General features: G+C 38.1%; 1 protein-coding gene across 1 annotated transcript in view; it reads left to right on the top strand.

Annotated features, from left to right (window-relative positions):
* The window catches only part of LOC124291753 (ubiquitin carboxyl-terminal hydrolase 7-like), a 43,152-nt gene extending 25,571 nt beyond the window's left edge, over positions 1 to 17,581 (top strand). Inside the window, exons 7-32 of the mRNA XM_046728826.1 lie at positions 446 to 534; positions 1,658 to 1,766; positions 3,309 to 3,439; positions 3,731 to 3,743; positions 5,876 to 5,966; positions 6,203 to 6,285; positions 6,451 to 6,560; positions 7,475 to 7,628; positions 8,012 to 8,156; positions 8,370 to 8,439; positions 10,143 to 10,274; positions 10,522 to 10,585; positions 10,753 to 10,854; positions 11,124 to 11,223; positions 11,651 to 11,743; positions 11,870 to 11,937; positions 12,461 to 12,615; positions 12,885 to 13,052; positions 13,195 to 13,303; positions 13,517 to 13,594; positions 13,774 to 13,877; positions 14,189 to 14,357; positions 14,857 to 14,904; positions 15,457 to 15,528; positions 15,703 to 15,799; positions 16,150 to 17,581. Of these exons, the coding sequence (XP_046584782.1) occupies positions 446 to 534; positions 1,658 to 1,766; positions 3,309 to 3,439; positions 3,731 to 3,743; positions 5,876 to 5,966; positions 6,203 to 6,285; positions 6,451 to 6,560; positions 7,475 to 7,628; positions 8,012 to 8,156; positions 8,370 to 8,439; positions 10,143 to 10,274; positions 10,522 to 10,585; positions 10,753 to 10,854; positions 11,124 to 11,223; positions 11,651 to 11,743; positions 11,870 to 11,937; positions 12,461 to 12,615; positions 12,885 to 13,052; positions 13,195 to 13,303; positions 13,517 to 13,594; positions 13,774 to 13,877; positions 14,189 to 14,357; positions 14,857 to 14,904; positions 15,457 to 15,528; positions 15,703 to 15,799; positions 16,150 to 16,256 (2,661 nt within the window). The 3' untranslated portion in view covers positions 16,257 to 17,581. The remainder of the gene's footprint in view (positions 1 to 445; positions 535 to 1,657; positions 1,767 to 3,308; positions 3,440 to 3,730; positions 3,744 to 5,875; positions 5,967 to 6,202; positions 6,286 to 6,450; positions 6,561 to 7,474; positions 7,629 to 8,011; positions 8,157 to 8,369; positions 8,440 to 10,142; positions 10,275 to 10,521; positions 10,586 to 10,752; positions 10,855 to 11,123; positions 11,224 to 11,650; positions 11,744 to 11,869; positions 11,938 to 12,460; positions 12,616 to 12,884; positions 13,053 to 13,194; positions 13,304 to 13,516; positions 13,595 to 13,773; positions 13,878 to 14,188; positions 14,358 to 14,856; positions 14,905 to 15,456; positions 15,529 to 15,702; positions 15,800 to 16,149) is intronic.
* Positions 17,582 to 17,760: the final 179 nt, after the last annotated feature.

The following is a 17,760-nucleotide window of genomic DNA, read 5'->3' as shown; positions in this document are numbered from 1 at the left end:
CGCCCTTGTTGACAACGGACAAGCTAACCATTAAACGTCTTGTGTGTAACATAAACACAATTCCCCGGCAGATGGGGGATATTTGTGGCCCCACATTTGCTTGTGTTAGTCAAGTTGGATCTAAGTCGATGTAACACGTGTTCTGATTGGATAGAAAGAAGGGACATAATTCGTGTTGCGATCTTTTGCCGCTAGGGGATTTTACGAGAACCGGGAAATATGGCCGTATTAGAACAGAGGTTCTTAGGAAGATATGACAAGTAACATCTGTGGGAAGAGAATGATTATACCTTATGATTTCATGAAAGAAAATTAGGAAAAACATAACATGTCGCCTCACAAGTGTTTTTTACATGTGTAGTAATGTGAGTATCTTGACATTGTTATGTGGTAATGTGAATTCTGTTGATAATGCCCATACTGATGATGGTGTTGGTGGCTGCAGGAGCTGCTGGACCCTGACAAAGGTTTTGTGAAGGATGATAAGGTCAATCTGGAAGTTCATGTCATTGCTGATGCCCCACATGGAGTCAGGTGAGTCTTTGCCATGTTACAACAATAGCTTTTGTAAGCAGTGATGTTCCATGCATGGTTCACCTGTGGGTGCTGACCTAAATTGTTTATTTATTAGATATCTTGTAGCATGGTATTTAGCCAAACCATTCAATTACATGTATGTGTACTGGATACCTAAGAGGTATTGATTAGGTTATATGAAAAGTGACTCTGCATTGTTGTCCCCTGCCGTAACGCGGCACGAGGAACTCTGTATTCAGCAGCATCTGTCCGTCCGTCCGTATGTACGTACGTCATCTTGTTAACGTGATATCTCATGAACTGTTGTACCCAATGTCTTCAAATTTGGTGACAGCCTAAATTGGGGGATAACGCAGACACCAGTCGATTTTGGTGACCATGACCTAATTTTCAAGGTCACACTTTTCAAACTCTTGTTAACGCAATGTATTAACTATTATGTATTAACTATGTGTTAACTATTGTACCCAATGTCTTCAAATTTGGTGACATCCTACACTGGGGGATTATGCAGACAAACTGTCGATATTGGTGACCTTGACCTTATCTTCAAGGTCACCACGTCACTTTGACCACTTTCTCAACTTTTGTTAACACGATATCTCATGAACTATTGTACCCAATGTCATCAAATTTGGTGACAGCCTACTTTGCGGGATTACACAGACACCAGTCGATTTTGGTGACCTTGACCTCATTTTCAAGGTCACCACGCCACTTTAACCACTTTTCAAACGCTAGTAAACGCAATGTGTCATAAAACATTGTACCCAATGTCTTCAATTATGTTGACAGCCTACATTGGGTGATTATATGGACACCAGTCATTTCAGGCGTCTTTTATCTGACAAAAATATAAAAAGTAGTAAATATGTTATAAATATGTTATAAATATTTCGTTCTGCTTTAGCGGCAGGGGACATTACCATATTAGTGGCAAACACTTGTTGGAAGTTGTCTTTTAAGTGTTTGAAATTACAAAGCTCTCTTTCGGAGTATCAAATTACATTGTATGTTGTACCAACCTTTATTTCATGATAGTTTGCCTCATTTGCTTGTTTCGTTAAGATGTTCATTTTGCCATGTTATTTATTTAAAACTGTTATTATCTTTGTTGTAGCTGGGACTCAAAGAAGCACACAGGCTTTGTGGGCTTAAAGAACCAGGGGGCCACATGCTACATGAACTCTCTGCTTCAAACTCTCTTCTTTACCAACAAACTCAGGAAAGTAAGTGTCTTCATGTTGCTATCCTCAACCATAGGTTCATGTGTGCTAATGTAATGATGCCTCTATGTTTATCATCTCCTTGGAAATTGGCGAATTCTAACAAAACTTTACACCAAAATGCAGCAGTTCACATGCACGATATTTGCACATTTCTCCTCCATTTAATGCATGATCCTCATGCAATTCATTTGCATAATGCTTGTAGTTGGTTCCCCAAGTTATTGGAGATTTTGATCTTCGATGTAACCATATATATCCACATGACATATAGTGAGTGTTTTAAGTGAGTCTAAACTTTTGATGGGTAGTATAGATGGAATATAGCTGAATGGGGCATCAGAGAAACAACAATCTAAAACAATATCACTGCAAAAGTATTCCTGCCAAATTATAGTCTCTTCCAAGTCTAGTAGGCATCTAGTAAGCATCTGTTTTATCTTGTAAGGTCAGCTTTTAATTGTGTAACAATGACATACAGAAAAGTATATAGAAAAAGTCGACTTCACAGACTTCAATCACACATTTTTGGTTATGTGTGATGAAGGGTTGTTCTATGCACTTGCCAGTGAGAGATGTGTGTTTATTCAGTAAAGAAGAAGCTTAAGAAACTTCTCTTCAGCTATGGTTTTGGTAATGTTTGGATTGATCAACAAATTACAAATGTAAACAATTTCCTCATACAATTTAAGCAGAGGTGTATTGATATTGATCTTCAAACGTGGGCTTCATATCTTGAAAAATATACTAAACTAGATTTTCAGACAGATAAAAATGACTGTGTCAGAAGAATATTTCATTAGTGCTGTAAATGTGAAGGTATATTGTATTGCCCTTTGTAGATTTCGCTGTTCAAATCATATGTTAATGATTGAACATGGAAGACGTTTAAATCTTGCACGCAACGAACGGTTGTGTCCCTTGTGTGTTATTCCTATGATCGAATCAGAATACCATTTTTGCCTTGAATGTCCTTCTATGACGATCTGAGAACATCTCTCATACCACGTTTTTACCATGTATATCCTTCTGAAAACAAGCTAGCCCTACTGTTAAGATTGATATGAACAACCTTGCTAAATATATATTTTTAGCTATGAAAAAAAGTATGAAATACTTTGCATCCTGCTGATCTTGTGTTCACATCTCTGTACAATTATACCTCTATGTCCATTCCGCCACTTTATGGCGCTTCATGTCATGTCTTGAATCCTTCTGACATGTATGTGTATAAAGGGCCGGTGGCCCCCTTACTGAATAAACGCACATCTCTGCACTTGCCAGTGATACATATATACATCTGATTGGGAAACATCCACAATTAGAATCATTGAAGGAAAGGAAGTTATCACAGGAACTATTGAGAGACTTTAGGATCCCAATCCATGTTTAAAAGTATTTTATTACGTGGAGATCAACAAGAACTCTAAGAATTGTGATTGCACTGTGCAGACTGTTAAGCTAGGGTTCTGATGCTTGCTACCAACAACACAGATCCCTGCTCACATGGCAACTTAAGACTTACAACACTTGTTTCTACTTCAGGCTGTGTACATGATGCCCACTGAGAGTGATGATGGTTCAAAAAGTGTCCCCCTAGCACTCCAGAGGGTCTTTTATGAGCTGCAGTTCAGTGATAAACCAGTAGGAACAAAGAAACTTACGAAATCATTTGGGTGAGTGTTATATTTGCTTAATTGCCTTCATGTCTTTTTTTGTAGAGGGGCGATGAGGTAGCCTAGTGGTTAAACCGTTCACTTGTCATGCTGAAGACCCTGTTTGATTCCGCACATGGGTACAAAATGTGAAGCCTAATTCTGGTAGCATATTTATTTCCTGTATGCATTTGAACCATGACTTATTATTCGTTTAGTGTATAAATTGGAATATCTTAAGAACTAGGCATTAGTATTATTTTCATACTTGGTACAAAGGTTCATCACAGTATTTTCATACTTGGTTTCTAGGTTCAGTATGCAAGTTTGGTGACCTTGACCTTCATTTCAAGGTCACAAGAGGACTTTAACGTTTTACCCTTGTCAGTGAGATATCTCAAGAACTGTTCACTGGATTTTCTTCATATTTGACACCAAGCTTCATCTAGGGAAGTTGCACAGGGCCCAGTTGATTTTGGTGACCTTCACATAATTTTCAATGTCACAGCAACACTTTGAAGATTTCAGGTTGTTAACCTGCATGTTAAGCTTGTCAGCGAGATACCTCAAGAACCATTCACTGGATTTTCATCATATTTGACACCAAGCTTCATGTAGGGAAGGCGCAGGGGGCAGTCGATTTTGGTGACCTTCATATTATTTTTTCACATAAGATTTCAGTATGTTAAGATTGTCAGCAAGATATCTCAAGAACGGTTCACTGGATTTTCTTCATAGACTTTCAAGACTTCTCTTGAATGTTTTTTGATAAGCAATTTCTTTATTACTATTTTTTGCATATTTCATACACCATGACATTCATGTCAAGGTCAAAGTGAGTCTTGAAAATATTTGTGTGTTTGAACAGCTACAGAGCAAGATATCAAGAGAGGTTGACTGGTCATGTTTTTGTTGACATTTAACTTCATCTTAAACTACGACCTTCACTTTCATTACTTTTTAAGTTTGATTTGATAATTTGTGGTGGGGATTATGTCACCTTACTGACAACTGTTGTCAACTGCCTGTTTATTCTTTCATCAGAATCAATCTGATATAGATATATATTTTTTTATTATCCCTCGCAACGCGTTTTGCGGGGGGTATTAAAATGGACTCTGTCCGTGTGTGCGTCCATCCGTGCACATTTGTCTTTTCCAGAGCAGAACTCTAAAACCGTTCAATATGTCTTCACCAAACTTGGCACATACATGGATCTGGTGGTGTACTGGTGCCTTTTGGTAGTTTGGAATTCTGAATAAAATATTTTTGGCATTTCCATGGCAACAATTTCGACTTTGACTAAAATTAGTGGTAGTGCTCTTTTCCGGAGCAGAACTCTAAAACCGTTAATATTTCTTCACCAAACTTGGCACATAGATAGATCTGGTGGTGTACTGGTGCCTTTTGGTAGTTTTGGAATTCTGCATAAAATATTTTTGGCGTTTCCATGGCAACAAGTTTGACTTAACCTGAAATTGGTGGTAGTGCTCTTTTCTGGAGCTGAACTCTAAAACCGTTCAATGTTTCTTCACCAAACTTGGCACATACATAGAGCTGGTGGTGTACTGGTGCCTTTTGGTAGTTTTGGATTTCTGAATAAAATATTTTTGGCGTATACATCGCAACAAGTTCGACTTAACCTGAAATTGGTGGTTGTGACCTTTCCTGGAGCAGAACTCTAAAACTGTTCACTATTTCTTCACCAAACTTGGCACATAGATTGGTCTGGCGGTGTACTGGTGCCTTTTGTTAGTTTTGGAATTCTGAATAAAATATTTTGGCGTTTCCATGGCAACAAGTTTGACTTAGCCTAAAATTGGTGATAGTGTTCCTTACTGGAGCAGAACTTTAAAAACTTTTCAATACTCTCCTTCCACTTTTCTATATACACACCTAAATATCTGACATAATCATAACTCGTAGACATAATCATGAAGAGTATTTTGCCATTGCGGGGATATTGATGACTTTGTCTTCTTGTTATTATTATTATAGGATATTTATATAGTGCACATATCCATGCAACTAGTGCATGCTCAAGGCACAGGTTTTTTTCCCCTCAATCATTGGATGTCAGTCTCAATGGCACATCGTATTATCAGTCTCAACTCCCTGGGGAGCATATATTTGCACTATATCATGATGTCTCTATTGTTTGATATTAGCACCATTGTTTCATATTGGATCTCTGCTCTGATAGTTGTATATTATGGTCACTGTGATATGATATTTTTACTATGGTCTGATATTGGTGTTATGGCCTGATAAATTGGATGACTATTATCCCCTGAAAACCTAGTGTTACATATATATTTAGGCTACTGATCCCATATTATAATCTTCAGTTGATATTTTCCTTTTTTAAATATTGAATCAAGTTTGTATGTGAACCTACTTATTTTTCATTGTGTCTGAGACATTTGACTTCATGTGATATCCCCTGTTGCCTTTCAGTCATACATCAAGTGTAAACATGTAGAGTATGGATCTCAGAAGACTGAGACCTTCTTTGATATTCAACTCAATGTCAAGGGCAAGAAGAATGGTAAGTGAGCTGAAATGTGATAGTTCAAAGTGTTAATGTTACAGAGTTGCTAGATCAGGACTGTGTATTACCCAAATTCTGAGAAATAATCTGATTTTTTGTTAAGTGGAAATAACTGATATGTCCCCTTCAATGGTTTTACAAAATGTAGTGTGAGACTAGTGTGTTAAACCTACATATATTGTTTGTTTCCTAAATTGGTCAATGATAACAGATCATTGCACATCCTGTTTCAGTTCATGAGTCATTCAAGGAATACATCACAGTTGAGACGCTGGACGGAGACAACAAGTACGATGCTGGGGAGTATGGTCTACAGGTAATTACAGGTGTCACATGCTTCACTATCACATCCCACCATGCCACGTCCAGATTCCATTTGGTCCCCAATGTCCTATAGTCAGTTTTTCCACACACTTAGATAAGTGTGTTATAGCACCGTACTGCATGCAGAACATACACCAGTTGGATTTGTCTGTTTCAGGAATCAGAGAAGGGAGTTGTCTTCTTACAGTATCCACCTGTCCTACACTTACACCTAATGAGATTCATGTATGACCCTATCACAGATGCCAACATCAAAATCAATGACAGGTGAGTTTCACCTGTTCACACTATGGATACGTATCTCTCCTTGTTTCTCAACTGTACATGCCTTGATACATCAGTGAGTTCAACTATCATCAGTTGACATTGGACTTGTGGAAAATCAGTGGTTTCTATAAATATCATGAAATAGAATCATGTGCATCTGCTTCAGTAGTTGAGCAGCGTAAGTTCACAGTGCAGGGTATTTTCAAGTTTTGGTTATGAGAGCCAAGAAAGATAGATATCACCATGTCAGTCTCTGAAAACCATGTGCATCTGCTTCAGTAGTTGAGCAGCGTAAGTTCACAGTGCAGGGTATTTTCAAGTTTTGGTTATGAGAGCCAAGAAAGATAGATATCACCATGTCAGTCTCTGAAAACCATGTGCATCTGCTTCAGTAGTTGAGCAGCGTAAGTTCACAGTGCAGGGTATTTTCAAGTTTTGGTTATGAGAGCCAAGAAAGATAGATATCACCATGTCAGTCTCTGAAAACCATGTGCATCTGCTTCAGTAGTTGAGCAGCGTAAGTTCACAGTGCAGGGTATTTTCAAGTTTTGGTTATGAGAGCCAAGAAAGATAGATATCACCATGTCAGTCTCTGAAAACCATGTGCATCTGCTTCAGTAGTTGAGCAGCGTAAGTTCACAGTGCAGGGTATTTTCAAGTTTTGGTTATGAGAGCCAAGAAAGATAGATATCACCATGTCAGTCTCTGAAAACCATGTGCATCTGCTTCAGTAGTTGAGCAGCGTAAGTTCACAGTGCAGGATATTTTCAAGTTTTGGTTATGAGAGCCAAGAAAGATAGATATCACCATGTCAGTCTCTGAAAACCATGTGCATCTGCTTCAGTAGTTGAGCAGCGTAAGTTCACAGTGCAGGATATTTTCAAGTTTTGGTTATGAGAATGTTGGTGTTTCAGGTTTGAGTTCCCAGAGCGGTTGAACCTGGATGAGTACCTACAGAAGAAGGAGAAGACTCCGGCCAACTACATCTTACATGCAGTGCTTGTACATAGCGGGGATAACCATGGGGGGCATTATGTTGTATATATCAATTCAAAGGGAGACGGCAAAGTGAGTATCACAAGCAAACTTTTGTTTTACTGAATGCAGCATAAAGATTTCTACGAGTACAATAAATAGGGATGAAATATTCACTCAACTGTATGATATGTTTGATGATGAATGGACGTTGATATTATTTTGGTGATTTGTTGAAAGAAATATGGTGAAACATCCTAAACTGTATTTATTGCTGTATTCTACTTTGACAAGATCATTTATAAAGGTCAATCAAGGCGTATTAACAAATATCCATAGACTAGTTATCACCATAAAGTAATAGTTTAAAAGGGTAGGAACAAAGTATTTTCATGAAAGTCTGGGTGACATATCTTATATGTAATTTATTAAGTTTGATGTCAATTTCAGGCAGTTCTTATTCCTGACTGTTTCAGTGGTGCAAGTTTGACGATGATGTAGTATCTCGGTGTACAAAGCAAGAAGCCATAGATCACAACTTCGGTGGTCTGGACGATGACATGACTGTCAAACACTGTACAAATGCATATATGTTGGTGTATATACGAGAAAGTAGTATGAGTAAGTACAGCTTGTTTGGATAGCAGTTGAACATTGCACATTTACTTACTGACATCATTGGTTATTGACTTATTCCAAGAGTATTTAAACAAATTAATTGGAATTGCAATTATGTGACCTATTTCTTCATAATAACATTTGGTTTACTGTCCTACAGCAATATTGTTTTCAGTTTTCTTGTGTGTATGAATTTAATATTTTATTCTTTTGCAGGTGAGATATTACAGCCAGTTATTGAAGTAGACATCCCAGAAACCCTCAAGAACAGATTAGCAGAGGAAAGGTATGGAGGTCAAATATGCAGTTGCTGATAAGTATTTCAAGTAATCTTTGCTATTTTTAAATCATTTGACAGTTCGTGTTGTTAACCATGCATCTACAGGTAAATAGCACCCCCAAGGATGATTCGCAAGAACTGAAGGTTTTGTGTGTCAGTAAAATTATGTATGATGTGCATTCTCGTCCAGCTCAGCTTTCTCAATATCAAATATTCAGGAAATTTTTAGGCTTCAAAAACAAATTCCTACAGGTTTTGAAACAGAAAAGTTCAGATTTTTTAAGGGGAGGATTCATAGTTAGAAAATCTGGATGAGAATGACATGTTTTGAGGTAAACATGTTATCTTCTCCGAAACTTCAGATTGAAATCGGTTACTGTTTGTGACACTCTATGATTGTCACAAGCATATTTTTGTCCAAGACTCTGAGCATGGATGGTGGTGAACAATGAATTCTGTGCATATCCAATATCAGAACACAAAAATAGCCACAACACTGTTCCGATGCTGTCATTGAACTAACATGTATCAAGGAGACAAGCTTTGGGTATGGTGATGTAGCCAATGTTCAAGGTATAACCCTTCAACAGTTGGTTGTCTGATTGACCAATCAGCAGCAGGCATGAACATCCTGACCAACAATAGTTGAACTTACCTGCCATGCACACCTGGAGGACTGCTTCTTTCCTGTTAAGTTCCAAATGTGTTTGGCTGTTTTTTAATAGTCTGTTCACTTAATAAGCTTACATCCAAAGCTTACAAGTCTCAAGACTGAGTTACTGATGTTCCTACACTGGCAACATCATGGCACAATGTCACCCGACATCAAGGCTGCATTGTTACTGTATAAAACCTGCTGGTTTGTACAGGAAGGCTGTGATCTCTTACTGTTATTATCTGATGGAAGAGCTTGAGTAAAGTGTAGCATCTGTGACAAACATTGTGCTGGTGTGATGGCGATGAACTGTGGTTTGGGCAACAATACACACCAACATGATTTCCTCATAGTGAGGTGGGGTTTGACAGCCCAACGATGCTTCAGCAGATGTTTTAGACTGTGCTTCAACCAATGTCTTTGTCGATGTCATCAACAGCTGTTCCAACATGACTTTCTACAGCATGTAGGTATCAGTGACATGAATATAGCAAGCAGAGGGGAGGACAAGACACTGTTTCTCTGGAAGTGGGTCATCTTCATGGTCTCTATTATTATCCCCCACCATGAAGTGGGAGGGCGATATAGGTTTGAGCTCTGTCCGTCTGTCCGAGATGATGGGGACAGCAGATTTTCTCAAAAACCGTTATAGATAGGGAACCCAAATTTGGTATGTGTTTTCAGGACATGAATGCCTTGATGGAGTTTGAAACCAGGTTACAATTTGTTACAGAGTTTTAGCCCTTGTCATGTGTTTCTTGACTTAATGCACGGTATCCCCAATGGGGACAAATTTTCTCAGAAAACATTATAGATAGGGAAATGTGTTATGTGTTTTCAGGAACCAAATAGGAACAGAACACTGGCAGGGGATATTGATGACCATGTCTTGTTGTTGATTTATAATCTGCATTTTCGAAGTGTCTCAGTACATGTGTATTTTTATGGGTTATTATAGCCTTGTGTATGTGTAGTCATGGCTCTACTGTGGCTGTTTTGAGTGTACTGTTTTAGTCTTGAGTGTGTGTATAAGGATGGAGCTGGTATGTTGCAGGAGGTTAGATGCTCAGAAGCGAAAGGAGAGGACAGAGGCCCACCTGTACATGAATGTCCAAGTTTTGTTGGAAGACAGCTTCTGTGGACATCAAGGAAATGATCTCTTTGACATTGAGAAAGTCAATGTTCGGTGAGTGAGATGGATACAATGTGGAGACATCAAGTGATCAACTTTATCAAAATCACTCTCCAGCTTTGCTTGAAATCATGATTCAAATAAGAATATCTGGTAAGAATATGCAGTTTCTGTCTAGACTGTGCTTAATACATAGTTTTATAAGGTATTCTTTAGTTTTAAGTTGCCATATGTCTATAAAACGTAGCAGTTATAGCATGTTGTTTCCTATTGATGTCATGGAAATATATTTTTTTTGTAGGAACTTCAAGGTGAAGAAAAATGCAACCTTAGAGGAATTCCTGGAAATATTAGGAGACAACCTGGTATGTTTCACCACATTCTTTCTGCCTTCATGTATGAAACTTAGTTCACTAATGTTTGATTAGTATAAGCAGTTATGAGATTTTCTTTGATGATGTTTTTAAACACTGTTACTGCAGTTCATGTAGAGGACTTACTGAATATTTTTGGGTATTACTCATGTTTTCAGAAATATCCAGTGAAACAGATACGGCCATGGCCTTTTCATTCACGGCAGAATCAGACATTCAGACCAACCATTCTAGACATTGACACAGAAATCCAGAAATCAGTAAGTATAAAATGTTGGAAGCATACAGTGTTGTGTTGCCAAATCTCCATCATCTTATGTCTAAACATTCTAGGCAATCTCTGTGTGTAGTCTCATCTTTTCTTGGGCAGTGGGGTAGTCAAGTGGTTAAAGCATTTGACGGTCATGCAGAAGACCTGGTTTCGATTATAATAATAATGTGTCCCTGAACTGTTTTGATAAGTCTTTCTGTAAAAACTGTTAATGTTACAGGTGTAGCTTTTTGCATACGATTTGGTTGTGTGTTTCAGATTCATGAAATTGCGGATAACGAGAATCCGTGGTATGTGTTTGTTGAGACATTAAGTCCAGAGAGTGGCCTCAAGGAGTTGCCTCCCTTTGATAAAGACAGTAAGTACTCAAGTAATTTTTTCATCAATATTAAACCTGATCTTGTCCTAAACTTAGTTAAATGTTTCTAAATCTCCTCATTGGATTCATGGAAGTGGTAAAAATCGAAGACCTGCATCACTTGGGCTTTTCTCCCACATCAAGCCAACTCATGATAATATAACTGCAATGCTGTTCCAAGTCCTGTTTTTTACCTGATTCACACGTTCATTGTCACAATATGGCTGACATATTGCCAATGTGACTAAAAGTCTTAACTAACTTACTGTTCACTCATTTTAGTTCTATTCTAACAATAATAATCTTACACTGAGAATGTATTCCACATTGGAATCCCTTTCAGAGAACACAACAAATTATAGCAAAATTCAAGTTCAAAAGGATAGGATTTGGCTGAAAGACTGCTAAGTTGTCATTCTTGTTTCAGGTGATGTGTTGCTGTTTCTGAAGCTGTATGATCCCAGGACCAAATCCATATCTTACTGTGGTCATATCTATGTGCCAATATCAGCCAAAGGTGGTAAGTGGTGTACCGTTTAAGGGTAAAACATAGATAATGATAATAATGTGTTCATCTATGATGTTGTTATGGTTATTTGTATCACGGAAGAGAATTCTAATGCCTTTTGTCTATAATCCTTTACAGTTGAATTAGTGCCAGAATTAAACCGAAAGGCAGGGTTTCTACCAACAACAGCACTGATCATCTTTGAGGTGAGCACTTACAAATGCCATAGCTGTTATGAAATTTTGTGTAGGCAGAATTGACATGTTTGCTCAACTTCACTGACAGCATGCCCTTACTGATAACCAGTGTGAAACTGTCCCTCAAAGCAAGTGACTTACTTGATATAAGGTACAAGTGTCTGTACTAAAATGTTGCATTGAAAGAATAAGGAAGTTGATATCTGCAAGACAGTTGTCTGTTGATACAGCTTCTATAATGTCGCTAAATATGTCACTGCATCCTGCTCATAGGATCAGTAGCCATGCTGTCAGCCACTGCTTGTTCAGCTGCTATAGTGATAAGCTGGAATACTTCTCGATGCAGTGTCCATCCACTGAGATGAATACATACAAGACAGTTGTCTTAACTATTGTTGTTGTCTTGATCTCAGCTCAGCTCAAACATATTTGTCAATGGAAAGGGAACCTTTCATCTTGTATCTATATTATATCCCATGTGTTGGATGCCCGTCCTAGTTATCTCCCCTGATCCTGAGCTACATTCTTGCAGGAAGTTAAGCCAAACCTCCTTGAGCGACTTGAAAACTTGAACCAACCAATTGATAAACTCCTTGAAGAGTTGATGGATGGTGACATTCTTGTCTTTCAACGTGATGAGCCTGACCTCGATGCCTATGAGCTGCCCACTGTTAAAGAGTACTTCAGGTAAGGGTTAATGTTGAAGTCTTGTTTTTATATTAGTGTACACAGCAGACAATTCAGAGGAATAATCACGCATTCATATTTTCTCAATGACTTTCAGCAGATCTTCAGGGGGAACATTTGGATGCTTCCTTTTTGTGTGATTTTTTCAGTTGTGTCGAACTTTTGATAACTTCAAGTATTTACCTATATCCCTTCAACTTCGTGTTTGTTTAAGTATTGTTGTAAAAATGAAACAGTAGGTGTTAATGAATGGTATTGTTGTATTGCAGAGATCTGTATTACCGGGTGGAAGTCGTTTTCTGTGATAAATCAATCCCCAATGACCCTGGCTTCCCCCTGGAACTGTCTCTGAGGAATAACTATGACGCAATGGCTGACACAGTTGCAAAGCACCTCGGGACAGATCCCTACTTGTTGCAGTTCTTCAAGAGCCAGGGGTACGTTCAACACATTTCATCATTTGAAATTGTACTTTGAGCTTGTACTCGTCAACTTTTGACTTGGAGGCAGATATACATTCAACACAGTCATGTTCCTTAGGGATATATTAATAAGCTGCCTTTCCTGTGTGTATTGCAGGTACCGAGATGGTCCAGGAAACCCAGTGCGTTGTTCATATGAGGGATCCCTGAAGGACCTGCTTATTTATGCCAAACCCAGGCAGCCCAAGAAACTCTACTATCAGCAGGTTGGTAATGCCAGTTCAATGACAAGTATCTTCAGCTGCAATATATTAATTATGGTGTCTCTACTTATACAGTGTCTTTTTTTGGTCAGGAGAAAAATGGGCAAGGCATCAGATATGCATTTGGGAAAGCACAAAATAATGATATACACTGTTGCATTATTAACTATTTGTACAAAATGAAGCTATATTATGATCTGTTATGTTTTGTTTCAGCTGAGTATAAAGATCAATGAATTGGAGAACAAACGTCCCTTCAAGTGTATCTGGGTCAGCAGCGATCTCAAGGAAGAGGTTAGTACACAGACTGGGTCAATCAGTGGATGGATGAAAATATTTTACATCTGTGTAGCATGTTTTATAATTGGTATGTTGAGTAAACTTTTCAAAAAGGTTTGTTGTAGATTGAATGAGATTGGGTATAAGTTCTTACTCTGTCAATGCAATAATCAGTTGTATGTGGTTTACTGCAGAGAGAGCTGGTCCTGTATCCCAATAAGAGCGGGAAGGTCAGTGACCTGCTTGAGGAGGCTCGGAAACAGGTGGAAATTTCTGACCAGTCGTCAGGTAGACTTCGGTGAGTACATCCTAGAAGCTGGGTATTAGACTAATAACTGGAACTCATTTAATACCTTCTGAAACAATGCATGAATTTGCTTGCTTGAAAAAAGTGGTGTTTAAAAGCTTTTTGTTTACCATTATTAATTAGCTTTAACAAACTGGAATTGATCATTGACAACACAAAATTTTACAGCCTCTTAGAATACAAGCTGTAAATGTTTTTGCATTGGAAATACAATTGTAATGAAAATATTCACAATGATTTGCACAAAGCTTACTGTTGTCCATCCTTTAAGAATACCACAGTTTCTGTATTTCAATCTTCAGCCTTCTTGAGATCATCAGCTACAAGATCTTTGCTGTACAGAAGGAGGATATCTCCCTGGACTGCCTCAATGCTACAGGGACCAAGACGTATCGGGTGGAGGAGGTTCCCAAGGAGGAGTCTGTCATCTCAGAGGACGAGCTGCTCCTACCTGTTGCTCACTTCCACAAGGTGAAGGTCAACACTGATGTCATATTGCGTTGAAGGTCGCCATCAGGGACCAGCATTATATTTCTTTGCAGAGCTGTTCCTATTGGCTATTCCATTATATACTGATTTTATGAATTGTGTAATTTTTCAGAATGAAACTAAAAGTCAACAGTGGATAAAGACATGATGCAAAACACTTTTAGTGGAGGAATTACGTCCATATTAGGTTGTCATCCTTTGCAAAGTCTGATGTTTATCCTGGGCAGAAGTATTGCTATTTCTTTAGCCCAATAATTTTATGTGTATAACTGGGGGTTTGAATCCCATTATTATTTATCTTGGTTTGCCTGTACCATATCTGTGTCTATGGGTTTCACTCAAGTGGTAAGACCTGTATTGTGCTTTCCTTGCTCAGCTGAAATATAACTGTGGTACCATTCAAAGAGACTCTAAAACCATCGCATTTCACTGAAAAAAAAACTGAAATGATTTCTAATCCTGTGCTTTTATCTGTTTACAGGAAGTATTCTCCACATTTGGTGTACCATTTTTATTGAAGATAAAGCATGTGAGTAATACTATCTGTCCACTCTGAAAATGTACTATAAATAATATTGGATTTTTATCCTGCCTTCCTAGCTTTATGCATACCATTCATCACCTCTTTCTGTACCCTACAAGGTACGTTTATTTGGCAAGGCTACGACCCACAATACCCCATACATCACTAGTGTAAATGTTGAGCTAATGTAATGTGTTGTTTAATGATAGCAGTATAAATTGACTATAACTGAATGAATTTACTGAGGTAGAGAGTTTGAAGTATTTGGTAGGGTGAAAGTGATGATTTCATTGGAGGTGTTGTTGGATGAATTGTGATAATGTAGATGCTGTATTTGCTTGAAAAGACAATCTCGGACAATAAATTGAACTCGACATTCAATTAAGTTGATAGTTAAAACCCAGTTAAAACTCAGGTTACATTAAATCCCCATCACAACATGACTTGAACACTGATGACTGCGGCATATCTGTGGCACGGTTGCAACTACTTAGTCCTAACAGCATTTCATACTGCTTGACAATACAGTTTTTCACGATAACACATTCTCTTTTGCAGAATGAAGCTTTCTCCTCAGTGAAAGAGAGGATACGGAAGAAACTTGACGTCTCAGAGAAAGAATTTGAGAAGGTAAATGCAATTATGTGGACATAATGTGTTCTTTATTGAACCAAACACATGGCTTTAGAACATTTCAAGTTGATTTATTTTTAGGCTGCATGGATATCTTCTGTCATCTATCTTGATGTGGAATCTAAATGTCCTGATTTATGACAATGACACTGATGCCTGATCTTCTTTCAGTACAAGTTTGCAGTAGTCGTGATGGGTCGACAGGAGTACATTTCAGAAGACGAAGAAAAGGTGAACTTGTCACAGTTCATACCACACTCTCTCCCAGGTAAGGAAAGGATTGTACAACAGCAAGAATTGAAATTGGGTCATTGACAGAAGAAAAGCATTGACAGGCATCTTAGTTAAATATGGTTTCTCTGATGTCATATACATTTATCAGATGGTTTTGTATTAACATATTTGATACCAAACATGATTTCTGCTGTTATATAAATATCACCCAATATATAGATGCTCTAATAGGTGTGTCAGTTGCTACACAAAAAGTTGCTTTAAGCTGTGCCACAATGAATACTACATATTCTTTGTGGAGACGAAGCTTAGGATTAGTCAGTTTACATTAGTAAATGTTTACCATGTTCGGTCATTGTTATAGGTGTCCTGTTTGTTTTGCAGGTGGTGGTGTGCAAGCCCGACCATGGCTTGGGCTAGATCATGTGAACAAGACACCAAAGAGATCACGCTACAACTACCTGGAGAAGGCGATCAAGATCCACAACTGATGATCTGTTTTCCCAATCTGGTCATCATCATCTTGCATGATCCTCCAGCGGTCAAATCGTTGTGCCATCTGCTCGTCTGTTGCTGATCCAACCTTGGGTTGCGTGCTGTCAGACTGGGAGTTTGTGATCATGGCAGGGACCCTCGTCACACTCTCACGGACCGACCACTCTCACCTGTGCCCAAATGGGGTCACCTATCACGTTACTGACTTTTTATTTTATCTTTCACAAAATGCAGCAAAAAACTAGTGATATAATGATTTCATGCAATGGCAAGGAAGAGATGTAATTGAGAAGTGAACAGGATGTTCATAGCAAACATTTCGTATGCTAGAAGTGCTATTGTTCCTTATAATTTTCTTCAAGAATCACTCTTTCCATAATACCACCTAGCAATATGTGAAGCTAACAAGGAATGAATATCTAGGACATGGAAGCCATGGTTTTTCCCCATGACCACTGTCCACAGTTGGTGGTTCCTTAACCAGTTCCTGACCAATCCTTCTCAAGTATCACATGGCTGTGAATGGAGATGATAATTTAACTTCATTCCTATAATTTGGTCATCTTTTAGAGGACAGCTGAAAGAGCTGGTTTAATTTTGTATATTTCTGTCTGTTGTGAATGAGTCTTATAAAGTATGTTTTGTCACAGCAAAGTTTGGTGCATGAAGGTGGAATATATTTTACGTCTGTGAATATTAGAAATCTGGATCAATTTTACCATGAAATTGTTCCATCTTCATGGCATCAGAGGTAACTTGCAGTTCAGTCTGTGATGAGATGTGCATCATTTTAGGCGAAAATAAAACAAAACCCAAGAATAAAATGCTCAAATAAACAATAAAATTACTGTTGTCTTTACTTTGGTGTGCAGGATCCAGATGAAGGTTTCTAAGTTTCCTTGAAACTTGTTCTGTATTGTCTATGTCAATGCTGTTCAGCACATATTCACCGTTTAATATTTAAGATTTGGCATAATCAAAGATTGTGGTCTTACACAGCTGGTCAGGCTTGAACATGTTTAGACGAAGACCAGTCATGACATAACAAACCAGCAACACAGTCTACTGCTAACTTAATGGGTGTATGGTTTTGTTATCTAATGCCAGTCTGTGCAGTGGACTGGATGGCACAAACTCCAGTATGTCCACATGGCAAATGAGCACTTCAATTTGCACTTACTTGACACTCAGTATATATGTCTATGACTACGAAATGATACTACATGCCCAAATTTAAGTTAGGTCAAAACCCTGTACCTTTTCTGAAACACATGGGATACTTCCTAATTGTAAATGTACACTATTAAATGAGTTTAATAAGTGTTTTGTGTTTGTTGTTTAACGTCACACCCAGCATTATTCCAGCTATATGACGGCCTGTAAATAATCAAGTTGGAATAGACAATTCACTGATGATGAGCGGGGTCACACACCAAGTCATTGATTCATTAAGATGAACTTCCAGCTGGTAGATTACATGTTGGAACACCTTTCATATTT

Source organism: Haliotis rubra, unplaced genomic scaffold (genome assembly GCF_003918875.1).
Source record: "Haliotis rubra isolate DU_JTF1 unplaced genomic scaffold, ASM391887v1 Scf5, whole genome shotgun sequence".
In the NCBI taxonomy this organism is placed as follows: Eukaryota; Metazoa; Mollusca; class Gastropoda; order Lepetellida; family Haliotidae; genus Haliotis; species Haliotis rubra.
This window is presented reverse-complemented; position numbering and strand designations above follow the sequence as displayed.